Consider the following 24,916-nt stretch of genomic DNA (forward strand, 5'->3'; position numbering starts at 1 on the left):
TAATGCGTTGTAGCTGGGGGGAGGATTATCTCCGGCAAATCTTCCATTTATTGCTCTGATATTACAATGTTCGAGATCCTCTAATATCGGTTTCCCTATTTTGGTTTGTGTGAATATTCGCGGCTTCCAGTGTAATGGGATATCCCAAATTGAATTTTGCAATAGAATGTCTTCATCTAATGAAGTTCCCATAAGATTAAGGTTAAAGTCCCCAGTAAGCATAAGATCTGTTGTAGATTTTTCCTCTATGCACACCTCCAAAAATTGTATATAGTTCCTTTGCTGCCTTTGTTTTCCTTTTTGGATGTACATAGGCATTGATTAAAGTAAGATCCATGCCCCCTTTGCCTGGTGTTAATTGCGAGGTGAGAAGATTTACTGCCATTGTCGCTGAAGAAGTTGGTCCAACTACATAGGCTATATATGACTGATCAGGTAAGAAGGCTGAGAAGACAATGCCTGCAACTCGCTCACCCTCCTGGCAGTAGTTATTGCTCCTAAAAAGGCTGTCTTGATGGTGAGCAGCAACAGGTGGCACTGTACAGTGGCTCAAAAGGAGCACACATTAAATAAGTGAGGACCAAGTTAAGGTTCCATTGGAGCATGACAAACGGTGAGGGGGGAAACCAATGCGTCAGCCCTTTCAGAAATCTATTTACAATAGGAGACTTTAATAGTAACGGTTGGTCGGGCAACCGTAGAAAGGCAGAAAGGGCTGAAACGCAACCCTTTAGTGTCCAGAGCAGAGTCCTGCTGGGCAAGAGTCAGAATGACAAGAATGTCAGAAAAGGAGGCATACATGGGTCAATAGACCATTCTGTACAACATTTACAAAATGTGTGCCATCGGCAGGCGTATATCAACTTTGTGGAAGGACACCTGGCTGTCAGGGTAACTTTGCCTACTTCCGAAGGAAGGTCAAATGCTATCGACTGTCACGGCTCAATCTCCACTCAAGGAGGCAGAGGGTTGACATGTTGGCTGGAGGAGTCTCCCCTGCTGCTGTGACAGAAGATCCTCCCAAAGGGGCAGCCTGATCGGAGGATCGATGCTCATCTACAGAAGCTCGAGATACCAAACTCTCTGTGCCCTGACAGGAGCCACAAGAATGACTTGAGCCTGGTCGCTCCTGATCTTCTAGGAGCCACAAGAATGACTTGAGCCTGGTCGCTCCTGATCTTCTTGAGCACTCTGGACATGAGTGGTATGGGTGGAAGGGTGGAAAGGTGTATAGGAGGCCTGAACTCCATTCGAGACTAAAAGTGTCGCTGAGCGAGAGCCACTTTAGAAACTTGAACCCGCGAAAATGCTGACATTGCGTGTTCTCTTCAGAGGCAAACAGTTTTAACCCAGGCTCTCCCCACCGCTGAAAGAGTCCTTTCACCACCTCTGGATGGAGACACCACTCGTGATCTGCTAGGCACCGACAGCTGAGTTAGTCCTCCCTGGCGTTCAGGCAACTGGCCAGGGATATGCCCTGTTGTTCCAGTGAAGTCCAGAGATCTAAGGCCTCCTGACAGAGGGTACACAACCCCACCCCACTTTGTTTGTTGCAGTACCACATGACAGTAGTATTGTCCGTGAACACCTGAACCAGCCTTCCCTGGAGAGATGGTAGGAAGGCTTTCAGTGCCCATTGGATCACACAAAGCTCCAACAGGTTGATATGGAGCCCAGCTTCTGCCAGAGAGCAGAGTCCTGTGATCTCCACCTCTCCCAGGTGGCTGCCCAATCCTAGGATCTGTCACCACTGTGAGATCTGGGTGGGGAAGGAAGAGGGTTCGGTCTGTGACCCATTCGCGGCTTTCAGCCACCACTGCAGATCTCGCACAGTTCAGTGAGATTCCCTTGATGCTGTGCCCACTGGAACTTCAGGTCCCACTGCAGAGCCTGCATGTGCCATCTGGCATGATTCACTAGCAGGAGGCAATGAGGCCCAGCAGCCTCAGTCTGTCTCACCGAAATCCAGTATAGAGGCTGAAACATCGGTATTGCAGCCTGAATATCCTTGACTCGCCATTCGGGAGGATAGGCCCGAAACTGCACTGTGTCCAGTACAGCTTAGATGAAAGGGAGTGTCTGGGAAGGAGTCAGATATGACTTTGGCACGCCGATAGTGAACCCCAGCGAATGCAGGAAGCTTGCCGTAGTCTGGAGGTGGGAAATCAATCGCCTGGGCGAGCCTGCCAACAACAGCCAATCATCAAGATAGAGGAAGACTGGAACCCCTGATCTGCACAGATGAGCCGTGACCACGGTCATCAACTTGGTCAAACACCCGAGGGCCACTGGTGAGGCCGATGGGGAACGCGGTAAAATGAAAGTGCTCGTGGCTGGCAGCGGTGATGGGCAGGCAAGAGAGAAATAAGTGTCCTACAAGTCCAACACTAACATCCAGTCTCCCGGGTCCGGGGCAGACACAACCCAAGTTAGGGTGAGCATACTGAACTTCTCTTTTCCTCTTTTGAGAGGAATTAGTTGAGGGATATGAGGTAGAGGATAGGAAGAAGGGCTCGGTCCTTTTTGGGGACCAGAAAGTAGCAGGAATAGCAACCACAGCCTATTTCTAGCACCGAAACCCGCTCCATGGTCCCCTTGGCCCAGAGAGTCGTGAAGTAAGGCACAGTGATTCTGTATCAGCCAATCGTAAGTTGGAGGCAACAGTCTTGACGTGGTAAGTTGGTGCAATGGTTGATTATTTTTTATTGTGAGAATAGGTCACAAAAATCAATTTTAAAAAAGGGAAAACCAAAATATGCTGTTGTCTAAGCAGGCACGCTTTATGCTTGCAATAAAATAAAAATACATTTAAGAACCTTTCACTGATGCAGCTGTTTTACCCAGGGTGGTATTTTTAAACAGGCCTTTCAGTTGTGTATGCATTTTATTATTATTTGAGTAGGAGACTAGAACAAAATCACCAGCTTAAAAAGCACTCCATTCGCAGAATACTACAGTATTACATGGTCACTAACACTTTATGGTATGAAATTAAAAAAAGGAGTGCAAGATAAATAAATGGTCTGTATTTAATTATAAAGAGCTAATACTATTTAAAAAATAATCATACTTTAAACCAGCTTTGCAGCTGAAGAGAATGGAACTACTTTTAGGTTGATGCAAACTATGCACACAGGCTTTGGGCAGTATCTCAAAGTGAAGGGAGCCAATGAGTAATGTAGGTAGACCGATTGCCCAATGCAATATGCTGTGGTGGGTGGAAGCAAAATCTGAATGACAATTTAACAGACCAAAGGATGAAGATTGTCTGATCAAAACCCCTTTATGTATGCATATTATGTAGGATTTATTTTAGGGAAACAATAAACTGGCAGACAGCTAAAGAGGTAAAAAAGGCCACACATAGAAAGCAGAGGAAGGTGAGCATGAGCCACTGGAGAAGAGGAAGAGTTTTCACCTCAACAGATAAAATCACAGGTCAAACCTCATTAAGAACCGAAGGTTCAGACTGCAATATGTCAACAATAGATGCAAAGTTTGTGAGTGTTACAACAAGTGTCAGATGGAGAAGACACAAAATGCCATCTTCACTTACATGGAGTTGAACATGCCCATCAAGGCTGTGAAGCAGAATCCAATAGCAAACATGGACTTCATTCGGACCTGCAGTGGAAAAAAGCTTGCAATTAACTTTGAAACTTCTGCAAGAAAAACTGAATGCAGGCAAATAGAAAACGATCAGACTCATGTAGCGGCCATGCTAAATTCTCAGTGGGAGGGTTAGCCGGCAGATCGCATGCGTCAACACATGTTGCTCCATTTTGATGTTGCTCAATAAAGCACATGGTATACACTAATGGTAGACTAGGAACTGATTGAATTTGAGATCAAACCACCAGCAAACCATTACTTAGCAGTAGCACTAGGTCTCCAATGTGGGTGATGTTGTTCAATGTCTACAAGTTAGGGATGAGATTGCTAAACCTGCAACCTGTGCAGATGTGATGCCCTAAATAAAAGTGTTCTAGTTTAAAACCTAGACCGCGCACCTATTCCAGCCAAGTGCAGGTCAACAACAAACAGGAAATTTGTCAGTAAAGCCTTCCTTTAGCTGTTCAGGGTAAGGAGGTTCAAAGTATCCATATTATAGAAAATGCCAACTCTCAAAACCTCCCAAGACATTAGACTCTGCGATCCATCATCCTAAATTCTGATGACATTCATTAGGAGGAACGGAGCTACTCAGGAAAAGGAATATAATGATGCCATGGCAGACAGGAAATAACCATGAACAAAAGCAGTGCAATGCCAGGGATGGACAGGAGATACTCAACACAAGCAGGACTACAATGACTGAGGGAAAGAAGGGATATGAGACACCAAGTATTCCGTGTGGCATGATGCCGTTTAAGCAAGAGAAGACCAGCATTGGGAATAGCAGGATAATGGTAATGCTTCTCACTGGAAGCAGACCCATGTCTGGGAAAGACGAGAAATGTCCAGCTACGAGAGAAGCAGATAACCTGGAAAGACACAGAATTCTCAGAAACCAAGTTAGCACAATGTTTGTCAGGGACAGAGGATGCTCAGCTCCAGGAGCAGTACAATGCAGAAACAAACCGCATATAATCATTTCAGCAGCAGCATTCCCGCAGTATCTGTGAGGGTAGGGAGATGTTCAACATTAGACACTACACAACACTTGAGATAGGCAGGAGGTGCTCACCACAAGATGAAGTGCAGTCTGGAGGACAGCTCATCACCCATTGGAGCACAAAAGCAAGACAACAGAAAAGGCACAGAACAAATCTCGAATAATAGGATTTTATCTTCACCAGGTACAGCACAATTGGGACAGACTAGAAATGCTACGTACAATGTATAACAAAGAGCCCAAAAGCCGGGGGAGCGGGGGGGGGGGGGGGGGGGGGATTGGATGTTCCGAACCAAAAACAGTACAATGGCCTGGAAAGATGTGAGAATTAGCTAAAACCTTCAGATTATAAAAATAGGAGGACACTCTTGCACACAACAGTTGGTTAAGGAATGGTGTATCCAAGCTGCTGATCTGACCAATCTTGCTATGAAACTGTGGTAAATTAACAGATAACAAATCCAAACAATTTGGGTCATGTTCAAAAAGGCCAAACAAAACTGAGTTTTGCCTGTACTGTTGTCACAATGACCAAGTGAACAAAAGCACATTCTAAGCAACAAAATGTAGCTTTGTTATCAACTCTTGAAAACAACTGTCCAAAGCTGTTCATCTACTAGTGGTGTCAGAAGAGACGAATTTTGCAAGAAGGGTTAGACTTAAATCGAACGTTGAAAAGGCAGATCACCTACACTGCATGAAACGATGGTAAGAAGTGCATGATTCTTCCAAGTAAGAACCGCTACCAAGACGCTTCTGTTGTACACAAGCAGCAGGGTAACACAGACAAATGCTGAAGTTCTGCAGAATTTTCAACACAACGGTAGGTCAGGAGCGAACAATACCCTGCAGTGGGGTATGGTTGACATTTAAATAAAGATAAGTCTTGTGCTCTGCAAAGGTTTCTTACCATGGACAGGTCCCGATTATTGTTCTTTAGTTTCTCCTCTTGACGTTCTGCAAATAAAAAGAGCACGTAAGTTTGGTGCAGAATCTTCATGTTTACAAAGTGGCAAATGCGATTTCTAAAGAGAGATTAGAGGAGTGGAATTGGTTTCTAAATTTTAAACTGAGGCCCGACTTGAGCGTCAGTCTGCCTAAAATCAAATATTTTAACCTTGACAGATCTTCCAACATTTTTTTGTTTAATTTAGACTCCTAGCTCTATTCACAAAAAGGTTACAGAACTTTACAACACCTTGTGCATTTTATGCCAGGCTTTTCTGAGTTTGGCTTTTTAAGGGCTGCAAGAAGTAGAACTCCTTAGTATCCCGTGGGAGCATCAATCCATCAGGGATGGAACGCTGCTTCAGACCAAGTTCACTTTTCTTTCCAATCATGGACAGCAGATTGCAATGCCTTTCATCCAGGAAGATCTTTGTCAGTTAATGAACTATGTCATATGTCTCTATTGCTTTGTTAAATGCATGGTCTATACTTGCAGTCTGATATTTAAAGCAGTTTTCTTTCTTCACCCCAAGGGACAAGGCCAGCAACGAAGACAGTTCAGGAGCAATGAAAAATCCCATCAATGCCATGGACCAATTAGGAACAAGGGGAAAGGTAGGCCAAGGATGAGAGTAGTTATCCTAGCTCTTCCAGAGCTAAATTAGACATCAGGTGGTAGTGGGTGAGACAGCAGCTAAAACTGCAGGATGAGTGGTGTGTGGAGAAAGTAGTCTTACACCTAGAAGGTACCATCTGTGGCATGCTTCATCATCAGATCCTCACCCACTACACAAAGTGAGAGTGGGTGACTTGACGCAATTGTAAGCTGAGCTCTTTCGCTAAGAATAAGGGATTTAGCATGTGAATTAAAATTGCCTTCCAGATCCTAACTCCTTTTTACTATGGAGGTCCTTTGGCTAAGATAAAAACAACCAAATGTTTTGGGGGCACAACGACCCATTAAATCAGTGGTTCGACATGTTTGTCTTTTTTTTATGCCACCAAGAGACAGAAGCTTTCCACAGGACCAGAAACTATGTTGAATCCCTACGATTCTGGACTAGTTAAATGGAACAAACAAAGCATGCACGCAACATGAAGCATGCACGCAACAGAGACCCTAATGAACCTTTTGCTCTTTATGGTCTTAAGATTGGAAAAAGAAAATCCTGTTATGTACCCGTTGGGGGGTATCCTTTGTCCCCTTACAATATATTTTCTCATCCTTTGGCACAACACGCGGAACAAGGCATGCAAACATGTTATGTCACCCCTCCACCACGCTGAAAGAATTCGCCCTGCACGTGACCATATATTTAAAAGCAAACCCAGCAAGGCAAAATAAAAGGACAATCCATGTATAGCATGCACACACAATGGTTGATAAAAATGTCTCTCCTATGACCTACATGTCCTATTTTTTAGTAAGGCTTCATAAGGCAGTGGGGACAGGCGATCCCTGTAGTCACACACTGAGAAGATCGGAAAGATTGTGCGCTATTGATTCTCTCGTTGGTTATGCGGTTTGCCTCGAGTTACTGCTTGTTCAAAAAGACCCCTGTACCGCTGCTGATTTCTACGACAGGAATCTGCTGCCACCCCTAAACAGACTACGGAAGGATGTCGGTCATTGGATGACCCTCCCTCTGACATTGCTGGGGAGGGCAGCGTTATATAAAATGATGGCGCTGCCCCGACTCTTATATGTGCTTGAGAACACACCGACTCTGGTGCCTCCGCGCTATTTGCAGAAAATTGCGGCAGTGGTGAATAGCTTGCTGTGGGGGCAGCGACCGGCACGCATAGCACATCTGAAACTTAACAGGAGCTGGTACGATGGGGGGATAGCGCTGCCCAACATACAATTGTATTATTGGGCGTTACAACTTAAAGTGATTAACCAGTGGCTACATGCCCCGCAGGACGACCCGGCTTACCTAGCAGACAGAATACAGCTGGGCACACACAGCCTCCTGGCTCCACTATATCACAAGGGGCTAATGGGGAAACTAATAGGTCCGACCAAACATACAGTGACACTGTGGCATAGGGCACAGAAGAGGCTTCATTGGGAGGGAGTGATAACGAAAATGACACCTTTGTGGGATGCCAGGGCATTGGGCCATTTAAGACGTACCAAGGGTTTCACCCAATGGGATACTATAGGTATATCCACGGTGGGAGACCTATGGTCGACAGATGGAGTGGTGCCGTTCGCGCAACTTCAGCAGACCTACAGCCTGAATCCTAACGAAACGTACAGATATCTCCAGATTAGACATGCACTGCAAGCGGCGATACCAGCCACAACCCAGATCGCAGAGTCGTCTCCACTAGAAGATCGCCTGCTCACTGATTTTATGCAAACACACGCCACCTCCCTAACATATCGTAAACTCCTGAATAACTTGCCAGACCCCCTGGATAAATTGAGGGAGGCTTGGGTGGGCGAACTGGGGGACATGAGTGAATTGGAATATGGCCCTGGCGTCGCCGAGGGAGGCTGGCATTTCCTCAAGGTTCAGATTGGTGCAGCCTAAGGTCCTACACAGGGTATATTTTACTAGAACACTACTGCATAGACTGCACAGGGCAGCACACCCGTTCTGTCTGAGAGGCTGGGATGAGGAAGGCTCATTTAAACATACACTTTGGGACTGCTCGATTATTACCACATACTGGCGTCAGGTCTTTCGCACCATATCCCAAGCATTGGAAAAGACACTACTGCCCGACCCCCGCACATGCCGTCTACATATCTGGGGCCCTACAGATAGGACACGGAGTGACCAACAATGGGTTGTTATAGGCCTAATGGTAGCAAAAAGAGACATAGCACAGAAATGGGGGGCGGTGGAGGCCCTGACGTTGGCCCTGTGGTGCAAAAATATGGACATGATCATGATAACTGAAAGAGCGGTATACAAATTGAGAGCCAACCCGCGCAAATGGAACATGATCTGGACACCCTGGAACAAATACCGGGGCGACCTTTGTGAACCCCTGTCAGAGGACGAAGAAGACAGTTCAGACGAGGATGAAGGGTAGGGGGGACAGCTAGTAACTAGGGACGTATTCCGCTATCCCGCCGACAGAATATTGACAGAGAGGGACACTGATAGGAGAGTAGAGGGGCCTGAGGTAGAGGGTAGGGAAGGTGGGATGCCAACGATGGCCTTTAACAGCAACCTACGTATTGACAATAACATTCAGTATATGCTTTCATTCTACAGAGTTATGTTACGTTTTATTTAAAAACATAGAAGTAAGATACTATATAAATGTATGTTATAAATCATTGTCTCCATATGTTCACTTGGGCTGATTTGCTGCCGGACCTCTGGTTGTCGGCTGAATAGCTGTGTCATGTACGTATCAGACCTGTTTTTTATGAAAAAGCAGCCGGCCTCAGGGTTGTGGGCGCACGACTTTGTACTATTGAAACTGTGAATAAAGATCTTACGAACCAAAAAAAAAAAAAAAAAGACCCCTGCTCTTAGTCACTGGAAATCAGCCTCCCTTTACGGTTCACGAACAAAATATCAAGTTAAAAATACACAGATGTTAATATCGACTCCCTATCCTTATAATTGAAAGTACAAAAATATCGAACAAAAATATATCGATTGCAATAATATAGTTGTCCAAAATATTGATTTCCAAATATATATCAATTGAAATATTAAACATGAATTAAATGTATTTTTTATAACACTATTGGTATACAAACATATATATACATATATATATATATATATATATATATATATATATATATATATATATTTAATAATATAATTATGGTTTTAAAAAAAATACATACTCACAGCTAATTTAAAAACATCCTTAAATTAATATTTTTATATTATATTTGAAAACCTCTAAAATGCAATATAAAAAATAAATAAACAAAATAGTTCATAAACAAGCAATTTCAATTACAAATAAAAACAACAATATTTCGAAGTTACTAAAAATAATTAAAACCTTTTATACGTATTGTAATTGTAAATTACCAAAAACATATTAATATAAATATTATAGAAGAACCTACCATTTTTTTAATTAATACATGTGCTATTCTCACTACAACTTATAAAAAGTAGAAAAAGTGTTGAACTTAGGAGGTGTAAAACTTAGAAGTAACACTACAGTCAATGCAACAGTAGGGAAAGTGTTGGTTTGCAGAGGAGTAAAATGTACTATTCCCAATCCAGTCAGTGCAACAGCAGGGACATTGTTGGATTGCATGAGAAACAACATATTTATATACCCACTGCAGTTAGTATTACATTAGAAACAAACACATTCTCTGAAAAACAATAAAATATTTGTGAAAACTAAATTAAAATATAAATTTAATAAAATCAAATATATTTCATATATCAAAATATGAAAAATGCATATAATGTTAACTATTTACAAACATTAAAATGTAAATCCCCAAAAATGTACGCTAAAAATATGTTTAATATAAAATGTACAAAAAATAATTTATTAAATATTTTCTTTTAATTCCCTCCCACCATATACCCCAACAAAACTCACAAACACCTAAAACTTAACTTTAAAAAACAATTACCAAATATGTATCAAACTAATTATCAATAAATACAAATTTTAATTTACATTTCACAATATACCCCCACAAAATACACCCCTGAAATGTAATAAATTATACAATTAACAGAATAAATGTTAAACGTAATAATTAATATCAATTCAACTATTAATTATAACCTAGAATAATACACCAGTGCACATCATATATAGTCACTTTTATCCTTTGCACAATTTAGCACTCTTTATCCATCACTGTTTTTTCTCTGAATCTACTTTATCATTTCCAGTAGTCATGTGATGTTGATAATTCAAATTTTTCTCTTTAAACGACAATAATCCACAGCCGACGCGCGTTTCGCCCCATTAGGGCTTCCTCAAGGCTTTTTGCTGGCGTATAGTGCACTATTCTGTTGTAAGCGCCTCTTTTTTAAATAAAATCCAATGTTTCTCAATATATGATTCAGCTACTATGCAATTCCCAATGTTCAAACATGTGAGACGTCTGTATGCTGATCCTCCACCATATAATCAATCAGGGAGCTACGATAAGTTCCATCTATCCATAAAGTTTTCAATGTCTGTTCACCATGCCATCTCTGTAATCCGATTGTCACAGAATAGTGCACTATACGCCATCAAAAAGCCTTGATGAAGCCCTAATAGGGCGAAACGTGCGTCGGCTGTGGATCATTGTCGTTTAAAGAAATACAATTTGAATTATCAACATCACATGACTACTGGAAATGATAGTCGATTCCGAGAAAAAAACAGTGATGGATAAAGAGTGCTAAATTGCGCAAAGGATAAAAGTGACTATATAAGATGGGCACTAGTGTATTATTCTTGGTATTGTGACTTTCTGCGACAATTTTTGTTGGGCAGGAGGTCTTTGTGGATGTACTAGGTGGATGTGCATCAAACACCAAAGTTGCACTCAATATTGAATGTGTTGATCTTGAAACTGTGGGTGAAGTTGACTTGATTAAGAGAACGTAAATTGATGTGTAGGACATTGTAGGAAGGTGGATACCTGACTATGGTTACCCCAGATTTTTGGCCTAGTGTTCAGCTGGTTTTCGACTTCGTTGGCCTGGGATCCTGCTAATCAGGGCCCCAGGTTATCTGCTCTCACTGTAAAATGGACTCCATGTACTTTAGGTACATCTCCAATTGGATGTTGGGTCACCTTGTGAGCCCCTGTATAATGTACCATAGGTACCCAGGGCATAGGTGCATCCAAGGCCTACCAGGGGATGCAGCATGAATTATGCCACCCCTGGCTGGCCACCCAAATTGACACAACTGGCTGATCACTCAGCTGGGGCAAGGTCATGTAATCACCCCTTGCTTAGGTATAGTATTCCTATACCTACCATGATATATAGACACATATATACCTATCAGTCACTCCTATGGCAGGCCTTAACAATCCTGAAGGCAGAGTGCTTGGTTTTATGTGAGATGAGGCTCTAGCATGAGCTGAGCCTGTCTGTAGCTTTCGGAACCATGTCCTTATAGCTGTTCTATGATATATCCATACCATATACTCTTAAGTGCATTATAATCCTCGCGGTTAAATTCTAACTCTGGTTTGGCTTTATCAAAGCATGTCGTGTAAGGTGTCATACGCTTTGGAATACTACCCCCTTGCCAGTTATGGCGACGGGGATAGCATTCCACCCTTCTAGACGGAGAAGATATGTTGTTAATCCCGGTTAAAGTTAACCAGAGCCTCAGCATCACAAAATGGATGCTGCTGCCACAGACACAAGTCTGACCTCCTGCTGCTGGGAGTCCTTCCAGCGAGGGAGGCTTGGACAATAGGTTTCCTGTCTTGGGAGGTGCTAGCACCACCCGAGACAGGCCATAGTGTATTGGGGTAGGGAGGGCTGAAAGAAATTAGACACTGCCTGGGGCACACAAGGTGTCCCATGCATAGCCCGGTTCAAACCAGTTGCTGGGGCACTCCAGCCCCAGCTCTGGCGCGAAACTGGACAAAGGGAAAGGGGTGTAACCACCCCCTTCCCTGGTCCCACCCATAGGAGGGAACTAGCAGGTAATCCAGCCCCTCAGATTAGTATATAGGTAGGAGCTGAGTCAAGAGACTTTAGATTTATCCTGAACTGAAACGAAACTCTGGACCTTCGACGACCTCCTTCACAGAAGACGACTGAAGAATCTCCCTTGAGGTCAAGGAGTGACCACCCTGTGCAAACAGGCACCATCCAGCGATCAGCGGTTTACTTTGTCGACGCTCCTGCCGGAGCCCGAGCACAGAGTCCGACGAGAGCCAGACTTCAAGACTTCTCTGACCCCGATCCACAGTCCCTGCAAAGCTGAGACCCGTGGAGGCGACGAGAGACATGGGACCGGACATCTTGAAAAGCCTGCTCCTTGCGCAGCTTCTGAGGCACCCTCGAAGTTGTGCATTGGGAAGCCGCAGCCCCGAGCATCATCTGCACCGAAGAACAGCCCTTCACACTCCACGAGTTCTGCGTGGGGCCCTTCTGCATTTTCCTGCTTGAAGCGTCTGTCCGGTTACTTGCCCATTGGCTAGTGGCCTCTGTGACGACAAACCTTTAAATCTACACCGCCTGCCTGGTTGCTCCAGGTGGGCCCCTGTTTCCCTGCAAAGGAGAGGCCCCATAGACCTTGCTGGTCTATCCCGAAGCGAATATTCGATTCCTGCGTGGGTTGCATTTGCCAAGGCCTGTTGACTCCAATCCGGAAGCAGACGCCGCCAACAGCGAGATCCTTCGTGGGACAGTCCGTATCCAGCTCCTGGTCATCGTCGACGCCTCCTGGTCCAAGTGGCTGCAGAGTCAAGCTCCACGACATCACCCGATTGCTTCGCGACATCGCCTGGTTCCTTCCTGGTCACTGGCTAGTGACCCAGACTCTGTCCCCTCTGCTTTCAGGTACTCTTCATCCTCGATCCACCCTTGGATCCACCCGGACACTTCTCTCCTGGTCACCTGCAGCATCTTTTTACAGGTCTCCATAGGAATCAGCGAAGAAACTCGACACACTTTGACACCTATGCACCCGGCTCCTGTGGGTGAGGTAACGCGAGTACTTCGGTGCTCCTGTGGGTATTGACTATCTTAGTGTCTAAGTTTGAAGTAGCTTTCTCCGAGTCGATCTGGAAGTCTCCTAAAAGAACTGGTTTCCAATTCTTTAGTTCCCATTCTAACTCTATGGTAACTCACGTGTGTGAATAGACACTGCACACTCATCCCGTGGGCCTTCTGCTCCCTAACTCTCGTTAGTACAGCGTAGCCCCAGCGATGCCCTAGGCCTATCCTGTGTTCGATGCCCTAGGCCTATCCTGTGTTCGTGACGTGGTTCTTATACCACTATTTTAGTATATGGTTTTACGTGTCCCTAGGGCCCTACTGTATATTGTGCAGCTTATTGTATGATAATTAAGTATCTTGTTATGTGCTTTAGCCTCGGACCTCCTAAAGAGTTCAGAGGGGTTGTGTTTATAATAAATACATATATATTTTATATATAACCTGTGTGGTGTCCTTTCATTTGGTATTCAAGGGGTTACATATGGTAAAACAGCTGGCTTCACATGCTCTCTGAAGTTTTAGCCTAAGACTGTTTTGTCCATGCTACCACTAGGATAGCAAGTCTATAAAGTTGACTTTACAACCATCACCAGAAGGGTTGTTTGGACTGATACAGGGTGCCCAATAGAATAGTGAAAAAAACAACAAGTGATGGACTGAATGTGGATCAATGTCACACACTCCCCCAGACATTGATCCACATTCAGTCCATCACTTGTTGTTTTTGCAATTGCCGCCCTAAGTGCGCTGGGGATGCCCAGACGTGGGTCCCAGGCACTCCACACCACTTGGAGTCAAGCTAGCCGGGCTGAAGAGAGGTGTTACCTCGAAACCGGTCCGGTCCTCGGATGCTTGATTCCGTTCTGGGAAGGACATGGCTTTTGTAGTTCGGACTGGACTGTTCCCATGGGGCAACAGGGTCAGAGCTGATTTGCATATCGCCATTGTCTAACCCAGGGTGGTGTGGAGTGCAAAAAAACGATGGATTTGGGCCCAGATCTTTTGACTGGGGGAGTGTGTGACATTGATCCACATTCAGTCCATCACTTGTTGTTTTTGCAATTGCCGCCCTAAGTGCGCTGGGGATGCCCAGACGTGGGTCCCAGGCACTCCACACCACTTGGAGTCAAGCTAGCCGGGCTGAAGAGAGGTGTTACCTCGAAACCGGTCCGGTCCTCGCATGCTTGATTCCGTTCTGGGAAGGACATGGCTTTTGTAGTTCGGACTGGACTGTTCCCATGGGGCAACAGGGTCAGAGCTGATTTGCATATCGCCATTGTCTAACCCAGGGTGGTGTGGAGTGCAAAAATACGATGGATTTGGGCCCAGATCTTTTGACTGGGGGAGTGTGTGACATTGATCCACATTCAGTCCATCACTTGTTGTTTTTGCAATTGCCGCCCTAAGTGCGCTGGGGATGCCCAGACGTGGGTCCCAGGCACTCCACACCACTTGGAGTCAAGCTAGCCGGGCTGAAGAGAGGTGTTACCTCGAAACCGGTCCGGTCCTCGGATGCTTGATTCCGTTCTGGGAAGGACATGGCTTTTGTAGTTCGGACTGGACTGTTCCCATGGGGCAACAGGGTCAGAGCTGATTTGCATATCGCCATTGTCTAACCCAGGGTGGTGTGGAGTGCAAAAAAACGATGGATTTGGGCCCAGATCTTTTGACTGGGGGAGTGTGTGACATTGATCCACATTCAGTCCATCACTTGTTGTTTTTGCAATAGAATAGTGGACATCACAAATCAGGCCAACTTCTCAGTCATTATAGCAAATCCACCCTTTTTTGTATTAATTATAACCTAATTAAAAATTAATTTACTTCCAACCATATACCCCAACAAAACCCAAGCCCACCCACGATTTAAGGTAAAAAAAAATTAAATTACACAATTCACATTTAATCATGCATTGAATAACTGTTAAATAAATTATATATATATATATATACACACACACACACACACACACAAATGTAGGTCTGTCTGTCCTTTATGCATTACTACACCATTCATCCGATCGCCATGAAACTTTGGGAAGTTGTTGAGTACACTCCGGCGAAGGTTTCTGGCATAAAAGCTTTTTAAATATCGGCCTCCCAGGGCCCTCATAATCTTTCGAATACTGATGTACACACCAGATGGAAAAACAAAAAAATCGTGTATCCACAAGCACTCTAATAAATAAATAGAATTAAAACGACACTTTGAAATGTTTTCCATATTAAAGTGAATAAGTTTCAATAAAAATGACAATGTAAATTGAATGTTATCATGACGAGTTTCCTTGAATTTCCTTTCTTCAGAGTTCGCAGCAACGCGCAAGCTAGTAAAAATATGAATATTAAATACTTGAAATTACTTCCCACCCTGTACCCCTCTAAATACCACAAACTACACCTAAAATTTAAAAAACAAATTTACACTATTAAAATGGTTAAACGAATAATTATTACCAATTAATTATTAAGTATAATTAAACTACTTTCCACTGTCCACCCCTATAAACGTCACAACTCACACATACAATTCAAATAAAAAATTTTGAATTCACTTTCATCAGTCATTAAATAATATGAATTAAAAATGAACTAATTTATTATAATTGAATTAGTTCCCACCCTGTACCCCTAAAAAAACTCACAACCTGCTATGGTACTAAACATAACATTTAAATTAAATGTAAGAACTAATACAAAATTTACAAATACATTAACAACAAATTATACAAAAAATTACCTCTTATACATTTAAAATATACACCAAAATACATCATTAAAACACTAAACTAAAACCAATTATATTTTTGTAAACATTAATAACCCAGTTATTTTAAAAATCAATATTACCTTAAAATCGATATTCTTGCTGACGATATTTCCAGGTCACAATATTTTTGACTCAATATTTGTGGAAGTCGATATTTTGTACTCTACATTTTGCCCCTCCTTTTACACCTACTTGGCTCACTGCACATCTTGGATGTTGGCCAGGCTCGGGTCAAGTAGATTTTTCAATAGTGTGCAGCTGTTACCGTGGAGCATCATGTGACTCGCGAGTGTCACAAGAAATGGAAGGCTGAGGATTGTAGTCTTGTGTGATTTTCAAATCTATGTTCATTGACAGCCCTCGATGTCTAAAATCAGTACCCATAGTGTAGGATGCATTTCGAGAGCTGAAGAATAAACTTCTCCCACTGAAGTCATTGCATGATGTGCATTGCTGCATGCCATGCTCTGTTTAGTGTATGGGTAGTAAAATTGTGTTGGTATGAGATTAGGACAGTGAAGATTCTATGTCAGGACTGGAGGCGAGGATTATGCCTTCTTTCCTCACTTTATTCCACAGCAGCAAGAAGGTATACAACAAACTACTTTTCCCATGAACCATCGGGAATAAGTAGGCAAAAAACAAACATGGCAACAACCAATCAGAGTCCAAGTGCATTTCGAGAGCTGAAGAATAAACTTCTCCCACTGAAGTCATTGCATGATGTCTATTGCTGCATGCCATGCTCTGTTTAGTGTATGGGTAGTAAAATTGTGTTGGTATGAGATTAGGACAGTGAAGATTCTATGTCAGGACTGGAGGCGAGGATTATGCCTTCTTTCCTCACTTTATTCCATAAATGGACTCATCCACAGCATCACAAAATGCCTCCCCCCCCCATGGCATCTCTGAAAGGGGGTCTTCCTCCTCGGGACAGGCATCATAGTACTCCATACCGCCACAGATAATACTAGGACAAGGGCAGGTAGGCGCACACGCAGCCGGGTAGGCCGGACAGGATCTGCAAAGGCACTGTAAAGGCCTCTGGTGGGGCCCAATAATACAGGACAGCTGGGTGTCGGCTAAATGCACTGGCAGTCACAAAACCGCAATCGAGGGCAGCCTGAGCCCCAGCGGACAACTCTGCTGGCAGCCAATTCAACACACACACACACACACACACACACCCCTGTGCCAGAAGGGCGCTCGCCGGTCTGGGTCTAGTCCCCTGTATTGCCAAAGGCAGGCCAGTACTGGACCTCCAACGAGGCGTCAAGGACCGCAATACTGACTCCCCCACCGCGTATTTAGGTGGCGGAGCGTAAGAAGCAATGCGGCAAACAGCAAATCACCCGCTTTAGCCGCTACACCACACGGGCGTCTGTCCTCAGACCGGGGCCTCGGGAGTCAGAACGCGCGCGCGACGTTCGAATGCCCAGAAGAGCCCGAACGACGCGCTGCGCCTCAGACGACTCCCACGCCCTCCAGCGGCGGGAGGTCCACCGAGACAAGCCAGCAATCCGTCGCGTAGGGTTGAGGGGGAAAAAACTCGCAACCGCGCGACGCGACCAAAAGAATCACCCCAAACGGTGAAGCGGGGGTTCAACGCCGGCGCCCGCACAAGAAAGAAACACCACACCGAGGGAATCAGCGCGAGAGCACCCCCCCCCCCCCCCCAAGCAACAGCAGTGCGGGACACTCAGCGATCACAGCGCAAAGCGAACATGCACAGGCATCGTTAAAACATTAAACAGTAAAACAAAGTATAGAGAGCACTTATCTCTGCTGACTATTTCTACTGTGTTGTATCTTATGCAATGACTATTACTCTTTCCTGTTCCATGAGTAATACGTTCCTGTTGTTGCAGGTTCTGACTCCCAGAAACAAGATGTCTGACGTAGGCGGAATGGATACTGGTGATGGACTATATGGGATTGCTTACCTCTGATTGGATATGGACTTGGACTCTGATTGGTTGTTGCCATGTTTGTTTTTTGCCTACTTATTTCCGATGGTTCATGGGAAAAGTAGTTTGTTGTATACCTTCTTGCTGCTGTGGAATCACGTGAGGAAAGAAGGCATAATCCTCGCCTCCGAGTCCTTAATAGAATTGAAACTTTCCGTTACGTTAGCTAGGAAATTTTTTCATTCTATAAAAAGAAAAGTGTACATCACATTACACTACGGAGCAGTACATCACGACAGAAAGTGTACATGATTAGTACTGATCAGGTCTAAGTCATTTAAAAAATGTTCCACTATGAGATGTCATCGTTCAAGACTGGTTTGTGTCTAGACATGTTATAAATCCATCACTGCTCTTTTATAAAAATAGGATTTCCCCCAGATATCTTTTTTTTGCTTTAATATATTCTAGAATGATCCATTTAAGATCTTTCACAGAGTGCCTAGTATTTTTTTTAGTGTCTTGCATTTTTAGTGGGTTTGCGTTAGCAACGAATATTACTTCTATGCTCACATATCCTTGCGCTTATTTTCCTGGTTGTCATTCCTATACATTTGAGATTGCATGGACAGGTTATCATGTAGATGATCTGTTTCGTGCTGCAATTTATGTGTTTTAGTTGCCAAAGGGAGCATAGAGCCAATTTCTTTCATGGGTGTCATCAAATAGCATACACTACACTGGCCACCAATCCCGGAAGGCCTACTGCATGGTGTATGGTGTTAGCTGGTCTTATAATCTGCTTGGGTCTCGAATGTACCAGTGTGTCTTTAAGGCTTCTGGCTCTTATCCCATTGTCTGGATCCTGTATTAAGGATATGTCAGCTGTGTCCGGTGATTTTCGCCTGTCTCAGGACACTCCACGGTAACAACTGCACACCATTTAAAAAGCTTCTCGGCCTGAGCTTGGTCAACATCCAAGGCGTGCGGGAAGCCAAGTGTAAAGGAAGGACAAGGTCTCTAGCTGAAGTAAGTGCAGGGGGTATTTTGGACCAAGCAGTAACTGGAGGTAAACTGCATAACTAACGAGGTGATCAAATGCTCACGATTTCTTATCTTCTCAGTGTGTGACTACACGGATAGTGCGACCACACTGCCTTATGAAGCTGAACTAAAATATAGAACATGTAGGTCATAGGAGACACCTTTTTATCAACACTTGTGTGTGCATGCTGTACAAGATCTGTCAATTTATTCTGCCTGTGTGTGCTTTTAAATGTATGTTCATGTACATGGTGAGTCCTGTCAGCGTGATGGAGGGGTGACCTCACGTGTTTGCAGGGTTTGTTGCATATGTTAAGTATGTTGTGCCAAAGCATGAGACAATATAATGTAAGGGGGCAAAAGATAACCCCCTCTTCCAACATGTACATAAGAGTATTTTCTTCTTCCAATCTAGAGACCATAAAGAGGAAAAGGTAAAATATGGTCTGTATGTTGTGTGAATGCTTCTGTTTGTTTCTTCGAACTAGTCCAAAGTAGGGAAATACCAATCCAGAAACGTAAGGATTCAACATAGTTTTTGGTCTTGAAGAAAGTCTACTGACCCTTGATGGAATGCAAAAGGCTGAAACATGTTGACCCACTCATGTTATGGGTCAATATACCTACAAAACATCTTTGTTTTTAGCTCTACCAAAGAACCTCCTCAATCGTAATAAAGGAGTCAGGTTCCGGGAGGCAATTTTAATCACTCATTCTTAGTTTAAGAGCTCCGCTTAAAACTGCATCGAGCCAAACACTCACTCACTCTGGGTGAGGATCCAATGATGTAGCATGCCACAGGTGGGAATTGTGGGTGAGGAATTATCCACCCTGAGGAAATGAAAACTAGTAATTCTAAAGAATGGTCTTGGACGTGCAGATATACAGGGTTAGAATCCATGTATAGAAAAGTAAATAAGGTTAAGAAACCCTACTATATTACATGCTTTTAGCACAGAAGCATTTATCTTTCCTAACTTGTGACGTGTCACAATTTACAAATCTGAAATCTCATTTACAATGTTAAACAAAGGCTATACCATTCATAGTTACTATGATCTGCTTTTAAGGTAAAACAACCAGCAAAATCAGATACTACAGGACAACACGGTTGATCATACCATCCTTCTTTCCCGTGTCGAGGCGGCGGGTATCAGGGGTTCCGCCCTGGCCTGGGTGACCTCATTTTAGTGATCGCACCCAAGCCGTCCATCTGGCAGACTTTTCCTCAGCGGCTCAAAAAGTACAGTGTGGTGTCCCCCAGGGCTCGTCTCTCTCCCCTCTCCTTTTTAATTTGTATATCTTCCCACTTATTTTTGCTTTACAGCGGATGGAGGTCACAGTGTTCAACTACGCTGATGACCTCCAACTTATTTTTACTTTGTCCAACTCACCTCATTCCATTCATAGCTTCCAGTCAGTTATGGTCTTTATCAGGGATTGGATGAACTCGAACCATCTGAAACTCAACCCTGATAAGACCGAACTTGTCCTGACTGGAGGTAAACTCAATCCCTGGTCTTCTGCCTTTTGGCCTCCCTTACTTGGTCCCCCTCTTCCCTCTTCTTCTGTCAAAACTTTGGGGATCACTCTCAATCAACATCTTACCCTCCACTCACATGTTAGCACGGTGGTCTCTTCTTGTTTCTTTGTACTGCGTACTATTCGCAAGATCTCACGCTTTTTCTCTTCCTCTGCCCTCAAGCTCATTGTCATGGCGATGGTTCTCTCTCGCCTTGACTATGGCAACGCACTGTATAATGGCATCCCCAGTTATGCCCTCCGCCGGCTTAAGCTGGTGCAGAACCAAGCCGCTCGCCTGGTTCTTAGTTTACCCAGATCTCAACATATCACTCCGTCTCTCTGTTCCCTGCATTGGCTCCCGATAAAAAAAAAGAGCCCTGTTCAAACTTGGATGCCTGACTTTTCAGGCTCGCGCCGGGACAGCCCCAGCCTTTATTAAGGCCAACATCCATCATTATATTCCTGGTAGGCAATTGCGTTCCTCCTCCCTCTCTCTTTTAGTGGTACCCCGTTTTAAGAAAAGTAGGACAGGAGGCTGTAAGTTTTCTGTCCTTGCCCAGTCCTTTTGGAACTCCTTGCCCCTCCTTTTTCGAACTTCTGCATCTTATATGGAGTTCCGTAGGAGACTGAAAACTTTTCTGTTCTCACAGGCCTTCTCACCTTAATCTACTGGTCCTCCCTGTTGAAGTTGTATCGTCCCCGCAGCGCCATGAAACCGCTAGGTAAACGTGCGCTATATAAATATTTTTAAATTCAAATTCAACAAGTGCAGACCGGAACAGAATGACAAAATAGCAAAGGACATCAATTACAGAAGAAGGCTGGGTGCAAGCTCTTGGTCGATCATAACTATCAGATTTGTGGTCACCCACACTGGACTCTGTGTTGCACTAAGTAGTTTTCTAGGGTAACACAGACGTCAGTCCAACGCTCTGCCCCATCCGCTTTCACACTTATGGCTATTTCTCCCTCAGACTTTGGTTGCCACAAATCAGAGCTCAAGTACCCAACAATGGCGCCCGACCCACAGTAGGCAGTCACCCCTCCTTATTGGACTTGCACTCTTGCAGTTCTTACCTATTTTCTTCTTTTGCTGACGTCCCGCGGACTCAGTTATGGTTTCCTTCTTTTTCTCCACTGAAAAAAAAGGGACTATATTGTTATTTTTAAAGCTTTGTTAATGGAGTCAATAGGTAGTATAAATAATAGACAGTTGATAGTGTCTGCAAATTAGCAAGCAGGCATGAGCATTCTGGGTAAAAAAATGTTTTTAAGGCAATACAATTTAAGAGTAATAAGAGGAAGAGAGAAGTGTGGCGCAAGAAAAGAGAAAAAAAGATTTGTAGTTGATGTGGGATTATGTGTACCTGCAACACACTATAAAAATACATAATCGAAAAGAAAACGAGTCCAGCTGTGCCAACATAGAAATGTTTCATTTGGACACTGATCAAGTGCAGTAGCGAACAAGTACAAAAGATGGGAGGTTTCCACAAGCTGTATTTCTGGAATGACGGGCAATACAAGTACACAGGTGAGATTAATGCACCTCAAGAAAACAGATGTCTTCACTAGTTTGTGCACAAGAGGTTGTTCAAATCTAGAAGCTCAGCTCAATGAGTCACAACAGTCCCAAGAAAACAGAAGTGGTTTACTCGCTGCAATAAATTGACTGGTTCCCATGGCAGGGAAGAACCAGTCTTATAATTGTCAACAACCAGTAAGAAGCAACATGTCATCAAGGCAGCTTTGGAACGTACCTATAGGGGTACATACAAAACACACAAAATGATGGACGGAATGTTGCACAATGGCAAAACATTCACCCCCAGTCACAGATCTAGGTTTAATCCATCGTTATTTTGCTGTAGGGGTACATACAGTAGAGTATTTATGCCAGGGCTACAGGCTGATAAAGGGTGCAACAGTCACTTGATTCCTAAATGTAGGCCAGCTGGAAGGACAGAGCTTTTAACTTCTTCCCTGAATATAACATAGCATTCAAACTCCCATAAAGATTCAGGAGCAGTTCTACAGTGTAGGCCGTTGAAGAATAGAGCCCTAACCAATGCATCTTGGTGTTTGTATTCTGGGCAAGAAGAATACGTTACTTACCTTCAGTAAAGCCTTATCTGGTAGGGACAGGATCTAGCCACAGATTCCTTATCTTATAACTCTGCCCATGCGCCAGACTGGATCAGGCCATTTTTAAAGAAATACTTCTGTGCGTCAGTAGAGAGTGTCAAGCGACTCCGTAGCAACATCGTCCTCTAGATGAGACATCGACGGAATCCATATAAACCCTTCTCTGAAGCCAGTTTTTTCTGTGACTTTTTCATGCCAACAACGGGGAACCACTTATAGAAACTGCGTGTCAAAAAAAGTAATCTTTGTGTTAAACAATTACAAAGTCCTAAAGAAAGGCATGAGAATGCCAAGAAAGGGATCTTGTAGGTAACAGAACAAGTAGTTCGCAGAGTGGGTAGGATGGGCAAGTCGATAAGTAATCTGCGGCTAGATCCTGTCTCTACCAGATAAGGCATTACCGAAGGGAAGTAACTTATTCATCTGAAAGAGACATCTAGCACTGGATTACTCTTCTTAGAATTAGACACCCAGGCAACAACATCCCTTGAGGAGGGTCTGCGAATTGAACTCATGACAGATCCCTGAATAAAACTAGCCAGTCCGTAACAAGACAACATGTTCAAGAAAATAGGTGAGGCAAAGATGGTCCTCCACCAGAAGGACTAGCGAGCCAGAGAGAGAGAGAGAGAGCCAGAGAGAACGAGCCCTGGGAACTTTACAAGAGAGCAGAGCGCCCTCCATCTGAGGAGGTTGGGGGTAGGTCTAAGGCAGACCTAGAAAGGAGGATTCAGCCTTGGGCCCAAGCCTCACCAGATCGTCAGCGTAGAAGAAGTGCTGACCCGGTGATTAGGGATCAAGGTAGCCTAGTACAGACTCAATTAAGATGTAGGAAAAGCAACATGGCACCTTTAAGTGCGCACGAGGAGAGCAGCGACGAAGATGTCCACTGCTTCCCCCCCCCCCCCCAACACACAGTAGAGACAAACTGACCCCAAGGGAGATAGTGACCAGAGAGGAAGTCAAGACCTTTGGGCAACACTTTTGCCACTCGCTATCCTGCTGGGGCGAAAGGGAGGGCCAGTATAATAGACCCTGGCCAAAGGTAGGATCCTTCGAACCAGAGGACATGGCTATTGCGGAGGACTGTATCCGGGATGGAGAGGGAGTTCCCAAGTGGAACTTCACCTACATGCAGGACTGCCAAAGAAAATGAGACGTTAGCGAGAAACGGGCAGTGCTGCTCCAAGCCAAAATGTGTCAGCTGCTGCAGAAAGGCACGTATGGGACACTATGTGCCCTGGGCCCAGATAGACAAAGGAAGGGCTCAAAACCAAACTGCCACCAATGATAGATAGCCGTAACCAAAACTGGGTCTGGGCTCACGGGCAATAAGGACAAGCCTCACTAAATACAAAAAACAAGCAACAGTATTGCCAATAGCTTAGAATGGGGGCCTGAAAGTGACCACACAACCTACTCAATTAAAAAGTAAGTCTTCAGACAACTCTTTTGGTCCAGAATAAATCAATTATTTTAATTTCCAATTTTTTTGTCAAAACATATTTAGAAAATATTCACATATTTATATACAATAATTATTACACTCCACATTTATTCACGACGGCACTCCTTACACTCGGTACCAACATTCAACTATGCATACACATTATAACAAACATAGAATCAATTGACATCAATTTATACATAGCATATTTAGAAGAATAAATTCAAAACAAACACAGGAAATCAGATCAATTGTGAGAATTTTTGTGTTTTCAAGAAACGTCCTAGTGCTGTACACAAAAGGTCTACGCGTTTCGAAAACCCTTTCTTCAAGGGAATTCTCTTCAGGACCACGTAGCTCAATGGTGCTTGTTTTCTTTATAGTCAGGGATTATCTATCCACTTTCAACCGGCTTGTGTCTAATGGAGTATGAATTTTATATCGGGCGTGTGAATGGATCCCGCCGAAGAGATACGCACGGGTGGCGTGGTCTCCCCCGTTCTTTCCTTGTTATAATCCTAAGAAAACAGTCTTCATGTGCTGTCTCCGTATCCCTCCATGTCTCAGTTCGTGGAAGACTGCCTACGGGGCAACGCGATTGTCGTCTACAGATTGATCTGATTTCCTGTGTTGTTTGTTTTGAATTTATTCTTCTAAATATGCTATGTATAAATTGATGTCAATTGATTCTATGTTTGTCATAATGTGTATGCATGGTTGAATGTTGGTACCGAGTGTAAGGAGTGCCGTCGTGAATAAATGTGGAGTGTAATAATTATTGTATATAAATGTGAATATTTTCTAAATATGTTTTGACAAAAAAATTGGAAATTAAAATAATTGATTTATTCTGGACCAAAATAGTTGTCTGAAGAC

General features: G+C 43.7%; 1 protein-coding gene across 1 annotated transcript in view; it reads right to left on the reverse strand.

The window, feature by feature from the left end:
- The window catches only part of TMCO1 (transmembrane and coiled-coil domains 1), a 203,032-nt gene that overhangs the window by 131,962 nt on the left and 46,154 nt on the right, over positions 1–24,916 (reverse strand). The window contains exons 3-5 of the mRNA XM_078641519.1: positions 21,526–21,585; positions 5,526–5,572; positions 3,557–3,624 (exon numbers count right to left, since the gene is read on the reverse strand). Of these exons, the coding sequence (XP_078497645.1) occupies positions 3,557–3,624; positions 5,526–5,572; positions 21,526–21,585 (175 nt within the window). The remainder of the gene's footprint in view (positions 1–3,556; positions 3,625–5,525; positions 5,573–21,525; positions 21,586–24,916) is intronic.

The sequence above is a fragment of the Lissotriton helveticus genome, chromosome 1_1, assembly GCF_964261635.1.
Source record: "Lissotriton helveticus chromosome 1_1, aLisHel1.1, whole genome shotgun sequence".
In the NCBI taxonomy this organism is placed as follows: Eukaryota; Metazoa; Chordata; class Amphibia; order Caudata; family Salamandridae; genus Lissotriton; species Lissotriton helveticus.